This window comes from Phaenicophaeus curvirostris, chromosome 1 (genome assembly GCF_032191515.1).
Source record: "Phaenicophaeus curvirostris isolate KB17595 chromosome 1, BPBGC_Pcur_1.0, whole genome shotgun sequence".
Lineage (NCBI taxonomy): Eukaryota > Metazoa > Chordata > Aves > Cuculiformes > Cuculidae > Phaenicophaeus > Phaenicophaeus curvirostris.
In genome coordinates, this window is record NC_091392.1 from 118904631 (window position 1) to 118915578 (window position 10948).

Here is a 10948-nt window from a genome sequence, read left to right on the forward strand (position 1 = left end):
TAGCCGCAAGTGTAGCCCATACAATTACAGAGCTAGGACTGATCTATTTCTGTGCCCAGCATGACTTTCTGTGAAGCAAAAGATTTGCTTCCAGATGTAATGTTCTTTCCAGTGTTGTGTTTGCATGTTTCTTTTACATAGTTGTTAACTATTATTTCATCTTGATCTTCTTGGTTTTGGCAATTGGTGCAGTGCGGCTAACAGTAAACTGTAAGACCCAAAAGATTGTAGAAACAAACAGATCTGCACTTGGGGTTTGCTACAGAATGAAGTATACTCATGGATTTATAGACTCATAAACCAAAACAGGAGGATATTTTATAGATATAGATATAAAGTACTGATTCCCTGAGAGCCTCAGGCTATCAACATGTGCATCTTTGTAGGAACAAACCATAAATTAGTCTATGTGCCAAGACAAAAAAGTGCAATGCACTACCTTCTTTTCCAAATAGCTTAGACAAACTTCAGATAATGTTGGAATTTGGGCTGCTGGAAGCATCTTAAGGGAAAAGCTTATATAACTGCTGGTAAAAGTGGCACTTAATGCAGCATAGGAGTTTGAGCAAGTTATTTCTAGTGATCCAGAGGCTGAGCAATTAGGATAGATCCCCAAAAGCTGGAACCTCAGGTTCAAGCAGTTATTGATACTTGTTCTCTGGAAACCAGGACATATTTGAGATGGTTTTCTCTTTCCTTACAGAGATCTGTTTTTTTTTTCTCTTGCAGGAAAACAAGGCTGTGTGAGCTCTATGCAAAGGTTCTGGGATTAGAGGAAGCTTTACATGTAAGCAAACAGTCTAAACAACAGCATCTTTTGTCAGACTTTTTGTGTTGGAGAAGGGCAAAATGAAACTGGAATGCAGCATTGCTCTGGCACAGCACTATGTAGTGTTACAGAAAATGTACCTACTGTGGGAGTGCTTGCTGTCCTCTGTAGAGGAGTGGAGAGGAGATTATGGCAAGTCTTGGGTTGTGTTTGACAGTCAGGGCAAGAATGAGCTTATGAAACAGTTAAAAGGTGGATACATTTTTGTCCATCTTCATGGGTGGCATTCACAGTGCTTACCACTGTACATCTCTACTGTTCTCAGATGTGACAGGCTTATGCCCTCTCAGTTTATGTTGAGCATAATGTTTCTTCTTTCTAAAACAGAAGAAACATCTATTGCTGCATGTGTTTTTCTTTTTGTCTTTCCTTTCTCCTTCCTGTTACGTAAATAACTGATGGGATTTGTGTGATCTCACTTAGTTTATGTGATCAATGCCCTCTATCCTTTAAGGGCAATTTTACAAAAGTTAAATGTTGTAGAAACCAATCTCGAGATTACATGATTTTAAACACAACTATATTGTACACATAACCATGCAAGTGCCATACTTGGTCTTTTTAATGAGATATATTTGTATCCAATATACATATTACAATTATTGTACCTGTGTACACTGGAGGTTAATTTTGCTTTACATGGCTCAAAGCATAAATTTGGGCTCAAAACATAAATTTACATTGACAGATTAAGAAGATTACGTTCTACAGTGCACAGATTAGATTTTTTTAAAAAAATACCTAGCAGTGTCTGAAATTAAGGCTTATCGTGTCAGATCCATGCTGCTTTAAGAGACTTGTTAAATGTGCTCATCTTGTCAGATACTGACATGCAACAAATCATGCGCTATTCTTATTCACTGTTCCCTCAGTTCTTTTTTTTTTTATTAGCTTCCTTGAGACTTTGTCCTTTCATTGAGTGAATTAATCTCTGTTTTACAGCCAGTGCATTATGAAGAGAAGAACTGGTGTGAAGAGCAGTATTCTGGGGGCTGCTACACAGCCTACTTCCCCCCAGGCATAATGACTCAGTATGGAAGGTACAGTGTCTATATATAGTGGGCTTTGGAGCACTAACATAAGACCAAGTTAATAAATATCCTCAGAAAGGGTCCTAAGTCCTATATCACTGTTTTGCTTTATACCTTTAAGATCACTAGGGAATATTTTAGGCAGATATTATAACCTTCCATTTGTCTCAGTTGGGCTTCACGATGGATGAGTACACTATCATTAGCAGGTTTTACTCACTTTTGTTATTTGCTGATTAGAACTGACCAGGTTCTTGGAAAGGACCTATAGAAGCTCTCATGCTCTGTTTGCAAAACTGGCATTGGGTATTTGAAATTGGTGTTACCATTTCTGGCACATCTTTAGCTGTTTTTTAATAAATACTGGCAGAGACTTAATTCCTGCCAACATTGACAGTAATGAGTGATTTCTTTGGACTGTTCCTTTCCTTTCTGCAGTCAAGGCTTAATATAGTAATCAGTGTGCCATCGTGTACAGTCCTTTCCAACATAAGTTTTTGCATTAAAATAAGATTTATTGAAAAGAGAACAGCTTCCTAGTCGGACCAGTGATTGGATTCAGGTACATAGCTTTTAATGTGGTGGCATGGCTCTAATTTTGAAATGTAAGTTTTCGCAATTTAAAAAGAACCTGGAGCAATAAAGCAGTTGTATTGAACAGCATATGGAGGCATTATTTTTTAAAGTAATTTTAATGATAATTATTGAAAAATCTGGCAAAAAATAGGGTTAAAAAATCCTTTTTACTTCTTGTTTGCTTTTTTCTTTAGCTGTCATGGGTCTATACTTCAGAATGCTACACTGTTGCCAGTAATGCCTAGCATTGGTATTTACCACACTGGCCAAATCCTGAAGGTAGAATAAGCCTTTTCTCAAGCTGATTGTCCTTCACACCTACAAGCACTAGATTCACAACTGGAAATAACATTGCAAGAATTGCAGTGTAAATGCTTAGAAAATATGAACATTGGTGTGTTTACTGGAAGAAATGAAACGCAACGCAGACTTCCCCTTCCAGCTCAGCTCACTGAAAGTTGCTGTCTTTAAGTGCTGTTTAAGTGTTATTTAAAATACTTCTATTCTAATATTAACCCAAGGATTTCAGTTATCTTTTCCTAATGCGGCTGATGCGACTTACTGCTTGTACCCCTCCAGGATTATTCGGCAGCCCATCGGCAGGATCTATTTTGCTGGCACAGAAACAGCCACAGAGTGGAGCGGATACATGGAGGGGGCTGTACAGGCTGGAGAAAGAGCAGCCAGAGAGGTATAAATGCAAGCAAAAAACAGGGGCACTGTCAAATGTCCTGTGGAAAATGAAAGATGACCTCATTGGAGGTGAAATGGGAACCGAGTGTTGACAGCTTCAGCCGTTCTGAAATCTTGATGCAAATCCCTGCAAAGGAAGGTAGACTCCAAAAAAGATGAAGGTTTTGCACTTAGATTTGGAATACTTAGTAATGGCTCTGGCTATTTCATCAAACTCTTCTTTGGTCCCAGGAATGAAATCCTTTGACAGAAATCCCACATTCTAACCTAGTAATTTTTCCCCCAAATGGAAGTGTTAGTCATTGTACTGAGAGATCATGGCTGTTATCCTTGCTAGGACCAGTTCAGTTCTGCAGCTCTACACACCAAGCCAGTTCCTTCCTTTAACTGTTTCCAGCAATACTATTGACATAGTGGTATACCATTGAGACAACCTTACAAAAAGTCATTGGACAAGGACTTAAATATGTCTGTTTTACAGAACAGCAAGAGAAATTTCACCTTTCTTCTACATGGTGAAGGGAAAGGGAACCTTGTGGCTAAAAAATACAGTTGTAGAACAGAAATCAGCCTGGGAGAGATCTGGAGAGTTCATCTAGCCTGTAACCCTGCCCTAAAAGATAGGTATCAGCTGTCCCTACACTGCCCTATTTGTGAAGATTATACCTAACCTCTCCCTGAAACCTCCAAAGGTAGTGCTTTATGACCTCTCTAAGGTAAGGACATTACAGCAAAACCTCCATAAGCCTCAGCAGAGAAGCTGGCAAGCAGAGAGTTTGACTGGTAAAAAAAATGATGTTTTCCTTTCCTCGTCTACCTGTGAAAGGAAGATATGTTTAAAATCCAGTGCAATGGTGTTTCTCAGTCTCCTGTACTGAAAAGTTAATAAGGTCTGTGAGTCTTGCCTAGAATAAAAGCCCATTTAGAAAGACAGCAAGCCTTGTTAAATCTACAAGTGCCTGGGATAGGAAAAGCATTACTATTATCACCTCAATTTTATTTTACTATACAAGAAGTTAATCTTGCTGTCTTTCATGACTGTAATTTCAGGTAACGTTTGTTATCCTGCTAATCTCGTTTATCTTTGATACTATGAATGGTTACTGTTCCACTGTGGAGTTTTTGTTCATGTTTTTCTCTGGCTGAACGTGGTGCTCTTTTGTTATTCACAGGATCCTGTTTCTCCTCCTTACATCATGGTAGAATTTGCAAACCAAGCTACTCCTGGCCTTATAGGTTGCCCATTCAGTAGCTAGTTTATGCACACTTGACTTTGCCTGGAGTGAATACTTAACTCTTAGTCATATGCTACCCTGTTGCCATAGGACTACTCAAGTTCTGATACCTCACATGGACTAACGAAGCATAGAGTTTTTTTCTGTTACTGTTTCTACTTTCCACTGGGATGAGTGTCTTGTTAAATATCAGAACTCCCCAGAGTTGTACAATGGTTGAGTTTTCTTTAGAATTTGAATTTGCAGAGATTTATGTGCTCAATTGTTATCTTCATTGTGCCATTTAAAAAAAAACAAAATTGAAGCCAGCCCTTTTTGCCTTTCAGTGATACTTACTGGACGATGTTAATTATTTTCAGATACTGTTTGCTATGAGGAAAATCCCAGAGAGTGAAATTTGGAAGCCAGAACCTGAATCAATTGTAAGTCTTTCTGTAGTTTAAGTGGTTTATATTTTTTTCTGCTGGTTTGCTGATGAGATAAAATTTTGTTGGCTGTTTTTATTTAAGTTCACTAAACCAAAGCCACAATAAACTTTCCCTTACTCATTAAAATTGCCTTTCCCTTAACAGGAATATGATAGACATTCAGAAAAGGCACACATCTGACAATTCTATAGTGTGGGATTGGAAAGATCTGCACTTTTTAACTAGTCTCTGAATCCTTTCCCTGTGTCTCTTCCTCTTCCTTTTAACTGAGCAGAAAATTTTGTATTTCTTCACAACATGAACTGCTTCAGCCCAGTTCCATTTCTGCTGCGAGAATCTCTTGATTTACATCCTGCCTGTTACAGTGAAGGTGTTATGTTGATAATGGATGTTCTCCCCACAGGATGTTCCAGCTTTGCCCATCACTACAACCTTCTGGGAGAGGAACTTGCCGTCTGTGCCAGGACTGCTAAAGCTGATTGGATTTTCCACTTTCTTCACTTCTATGGCTGTGGCAGGATTATTTGTCTACAAAAAGGGACTTCTGGTTAGGAACTGAAAAAGGTGCCAAAGCAAAGCCTCACACCTGAGGGCTTTTTTTTTTTTTTTTTTGGCATGTGCTTCCCTGTCTCCAAAATCAGACCAGAATTGAGAAGAAGATAAAAACAGTAGAGAGAAGAAGCTAGAGGGGAGGGATAAAGGAAGGGGATACATATTCAAAAAGAACCCCTTGAACCTAGGCCTACTTCTAGCAGTAACTTTTTTGTTGTTGAATTTCTGAATACCCTGACAAGCGCTATTACCTTGAGATTTTTGTCCAGAACTCAGAGCAGAAGTGACAAAATACCTCTGTACTCACCAATGGTGAGTATGGAGGCAGAATAACTTCCCTGGACCTGCTTGTCTCGCCGTTTCTGATACAAGCCAAGATGCCATTGGCCTTCATGGCCACCTGGGCACACTGCTGGCTGATGTTCAGATGGCTGTCAATCAACACCTCCAGGTCCTTCTCCTCCAGGCAGCTTTTTTTTTGAACTTTGTCTTCATAGGCAGTTTCATCTGTAGTCATAAACAAAGGTTTTCAGCCTTTCTGTGTGGTAGACTGGGAAAAGAAATCCATAGCTTAGAGAATATACTCGCTTCATGCAAATCGCTGGGTGAGGATCTTCCTAGTGTTTATAATTTTCACCCAGATAGCCAGCACCTAGGGGCACCTAAGGGACAAATCAAACTCACTGTATCCATCCAAAGTATGCGAGTAGGTTGTTAGCATTTCTAGTTAGCCTATTTCCTCGACAGTGAGTCAAAGAACAATGTTTTTACTGCCCTTGGGAATGGAGCTGAATTTCAGGTTCACCAGCTGTGTTCACACTGCCTGGAAAGGCAGAGTTTGTGCATCCGAGTTGAGTCTGTCCCTGTGCGGGATCAGATCTCTTTCACCTAGAAAACTGTCAGGCTCCAGACTATAGCTGGTGTGTGCAGGAGCATAGCTCATCAGGCTGTTGGACCTGACTGTGAAGGGGGAATCTTGTGTTGATGTGATGGTACAGGCACAGCCTTTCAAGGCTTTTTCACCCTGTTTGACATCTCTTTGCCTCCAAAGTTCTCTTTTAGCTAAGTTGCTGCAAGATGGCAAATTAACCTCTGTTTACCCCAGAAAGTTTTAAAGCTGTCCATAAAAACTTTTCTACATGATTTTCTTATCTCCTTCCTTCCTTTCATCTACATGTTTATACTTTGAACACCTTGATGCTGTTTCTTTTGCCTGATAGGGCAAAATGGGCTTGAAAATCTAGCATTAGCGTGAAAAAAGAACAAACTTTGTCTGCTGCCCAACACTTGCTTCATGCTGAACACAACTTAGTTGATGAAGAGCTTCAGTTTCTCCAGACAACTGAATTGATGTGATTAGCACTTCCACTTATGCCTGCTGTGCTGCACTGTACTGACTGTGCACTTTTGGTAACTAATCAAGGACCTAAATGGTCGAGAGATCTAAGAGAACCATGGATAGAGGATAGTCACATGCAGGTGCTTCTGCCTTTCCTGGATTGGTATCTTTCAAACAATGTCATAAGAAAGGGAAAAAAAAAAAAAGAACTCAAAAACCAAAATCAAACCAAAACAACCCAGCCACCAAAACCTTAGATTCCTGGCATTGATGTACCATCAACATCAGGGTACCTTGTTCTAGGAATTTCTGCTTTGGTGCAGATAAGTTTAAGAAAGTTATGTGTCTGGAAGTTTTCTGAGCCCGTTTTTTGCACTTCTCCCTTCAACTAGAGTTGATTTATATGTTAAAAAATTACATTGCAGTAAAAAAAAACATAGAGGGAAGTGTAACAGGAATGTATTCAATAACTGGTGTGAGCATACAGTGGAAGAACTGTATCACCAGTCTCAGGCAGACATTCTGGGCTAGCATATGATCTCGCTTGTGCAGAGTAGTACTTCATTCCCCAAATAGTCCCATGGAAATCCACTGAACTACTTATAGAGCTGTAATATTTGTGAGCAAGGCATCAGTTTCTGGCCCTTAGGTTTCATTCTTTTTAACTTGATGTGCCAGTTAAAAATCTTCTTGTAGCAGCAGCTTGGATTTTATCACAAATGAATATCCTCATAACTGCCTTTTAAAATTCATAGGGGAACTTTTCAGACATAAAGATCTTTAACTCAGAAGAACAGTGCAGTAGTGTACATATGGCCTTTTTCATTGCATCACATAGAGCACTAATTGCCTGGGACATTTGCCTACCACAGATTGCTTCTACGTGGCTTTCTCTCAGTGTGATTTTTTTACTAAATTAATTAGGAACTGAAAGCTGAATGGGAACTGCGTAAGTTCAGAGCTTTTGACTCAGACAATTCTCAGGCCAGAAATAATCACAGGAACCTAAAGGAAGAGATTTTGAAAGTCTTGGCCCAATATTTCTTAGTGCTATACAGTGAGTACATACTTAACATATAAAGAACTACTGCATTTGCAGATGATTTCTCTGTCAAAGCTGTTTGGAATTCAAGTCCTGCTTCTGCCCTAGAAATAGTCTGCATATCTCTAAAGGGGAAAAAATCTATGAGACTAATGAAGATAAATTGGGTTTACTCACATCAAAAATGTATCTCTCCTTTGCTCCTGAATCTGGCAGAAATTATTCACAGTCTAACAAGAAAATGTTGTGTGCCACAGGACAGAAAATGCAAAGGAAAACAGAAATTAGGCATAGATAGAACTGAACTGAATCATAACCAAAGCTTTTCATTACATTGGTCAGTTAAAAAAAAAAAAGTATACATAATTATAAACTTTTCATATTCTTAGTTTCACAGTGAAAGAAAATTGGATAAAAAGCCCACAAAGTATTTCCTGTGTTATTCTGCTGCAGCTAAAAGTGGATATGGCTTGAAATCTCAATTAAATTTGGATCCCCTCAGATTTCTAGCCAGATCTGGTGGAACTGGGAGGTCTGAATTGCAGCATCTGTATTAGCACTCAAAAGTCTCTATTGATTGTCTTCCTTCCAGACAGTTGAAGCATTAGGAATACTCTTTTTGTCTTTACAGATGTGTCTTTCTGTGATTATGATGTGGACATTATTACCACTATGGGATTAAAAAGAAGAATTTGCTGCTGTTTTCTTGACGTCTTCGACATAAAAGGAATATGTGGCACTTGTGTCTAAGTGGATGCCAGTACGATGAGAATATTACAAGTGTAGGTAGAGAATCAAGTTTCTTCCCCGTGGGTGGAAAAAAATGTTAGCACTGGCTTACCTTTTTAAAGTTCCTTATGCCAGCCCTTCAAAGAAAGGAATGAAGTCTGGTTTAATGGGTAGCCAGTTGTGCTATATTTCTAATTTATTCATGTTTGATGAGAAATCTATTATCATGAAAGTTCCAGCAGTTTACCAGCTTCATAAAATGTGTTATAGAAATAATTGCATTTGTCTCTTATGGACTGATTTGTGTTATCGTGCATAGTCTGTAGGGCTCCTAAGAGTTTGCAAAAAAAATTGCTTGTCCACTGTTCTGACAGCAACAGTATATTGCAAAGATCAGGTCATGGCATGCGAAGCTGTGTTAACCAAAGTATTTGAAAGCTAATTGTATAAATTAATTGACAAAACAAGGAAGTGTGCAATCTGAGGCAGCCCTTTGTCTTTCCTTTTACTGGTACATTTTTGTTCTCGGTAGTGATCTTGATTCCAAATAGCACATCTGCTGTCACTTGCCACTGCTCTCAGGCAAGAAGCAAACACACTTAAATCACAGATTACAAGTGTTCCTAAATAAACCTGACCTTTGTTTAAATGGACTAACATTCCCTCTCCCATCTCCACCACCATCAACTTCATCTTACAGACTGTTCTTCAATAGAGATAAAAATGAGATGGCCAAAGCAGTCTTGCTTTCAAAATATTTCTACAATCAAATCGTGTAGGCATTGTCATAGACTGCTGCTTATAGTGTGTCTTCTGTGGTTATGTGCAGGTCAGTGTTCAGTGATGCCTGCCTCTGTGTTTTGGAAAAAAAAAAAAAGAGTGACTTCAATTTGCAGGAATATGTATGCTGTGTGCGTGATGAATTTGTGCCTTTTATAACTGTAGCATTTTCTCAAGTGCCTCTGTGGTGACTGTCTCCCTTGGTTTCCTTCTTAAGTTCCCTTTTCGATAGGCTCTGCAGATATTTTTATCTGACAGCTGTGAACTTTTTTTAACCTGAATTAGAATCAATAAATACTGTCATGTCACATTTATTGTTTAAGACTTTTCTTTTGTGGAAGCCCCTTTTGATTTGGTTTTATGATGGTGAGTATTAGTGAGAATGTGAGAAGCAGAACATTTTGCATTTCATGCTGAAGCCAGTGAGATATCTTCAGCTTTTCTCAGGAAAGAAAACAAACAACAAACTCTGTAAAGAAGAAAGATAGAAGGATAAGAAAAAGCAAACAACCCCCTAAAAAGGAAAAAAACCTCCACACCCCTAAAAAAACAAACACCCCCCAAAAATCAAACCACATTTAGCAATAATTCTTCCTAACATATAGATAGCCAACTATCTTAAACCTAAGAATTAGTTTTTATTGCTATAGGTGGATTTGGAGTGTTCCCATCATGAACATACCTTTCTCACCTTGCTTACTGGAACATATATTGTCAAGGACGTGTTTTATAGTTACTCCTAAGAGCCAAGGGCAGGTGGTACGAGGCTGTAACTGAACATGGGAAGAAACAGAACTTGTACCAAATACTGTGTGGTGGAAACATAAAAAAAAATGGAAGAAAAGAGAAGACAAAAAAATACTGGCTTAATTTCATCCAGCAGCTCAGTGTCAGTGCTGGAGAGACAGTGTAACTGAAGAACAAATTTGACCTTGGGAAGAGACCCATATTTCACAAAAACATGCTTTGTGAATACTGGAAAAAGCATAACCATCCATGTGAAAATGCTTCAAAAGGATACAGTGCTCCTTCTATAGGCTTAACTTTAAATATTACTTACAAGATATAAAGGAACACAAATACCATGAAAGCAAATATCCTCAACTAATCCTTTGTATGCTCTGTAAGGCATCTGTCCCCTAAGAAACATATCAGAAGCAGCAATGCATTTCACAGGCTCTCAAAGCAGCTCACAAATGATTATGGCTCTTAAACGCTGCTGCCTTGGGTGAGATTTCAAACTGCCTCTTTAACCCTATGTTCAGACATATCCTGTGGTGTCCCAGAGGAGGTACTGAAAAATGTATTATTTTTTTTTTATATTTATTTATTTACCAAGCTTTCAGTGTGCATGTCAAAAAGACTATGCTAGCCAGAATAGTACTTCATTATTTCCAGCAGTGTACAGAAAATTAATTTGGACAGATTAATACAGGAGAAATACATTTTGTATAACATCTATGGAAGTTACGAACATGATTTCTTAGGAAACCAATTAGAAATCTCACTCATTGTTTAGCATAGGATAGGATGTGTTTGTAAATTGTCTGGCTAAACCATAAAAACCACACTTCTAGTATGAGAACTGAGGGTCGTTTTTTTAACTCTCGCCTTGTACAGCTGTACTAATGTCATTAACGCCCAAGTTTTTCTCACCTTGTCTGAGGTGCTTCCATCAATGGGGTTGCCGAGACACAATTCTTTGACTGGTCCT

At 38.6% G+C, this 10948-nt stretch overlaps 1 protein-coding gene across 1 annotated transcript in view; it reads left to right on the plus strand.

Moving 5' to 3' along the window:
- Positions 1-9542, plus strand: part of MAOB (monoamine oxidase B) — a 53685-nt gene extending 44143 nt beyond the window's left edge. Inside the window, exons 11-16 of the mRNA XM_069873158.1 lie at positions 730-787; positions 1772-1869; positions 3016-3127; positions 4724-4786; positions 5196-5356; positions 8357-9542. Of these exons, the coding sequence (XP_069729259.1) occupies positions 730-787; positions 1772-1869; positions 3016-3127; positions 4724-4786; positions 5196-5351 (487 nt within the window). The 3' untranslated portion in view covers positions 5352-5356; positions 8357-9542. The remainder of the gene's footprint in view (positions 1-729; positions 788-1771; positions 1870-3015; positions 3128-4723; positions 4787-5195; positions 5357-8356) is intronic.
- The last annotated feature ends 1406 nt before the right edge of the window (positions 9543-10948 follow it).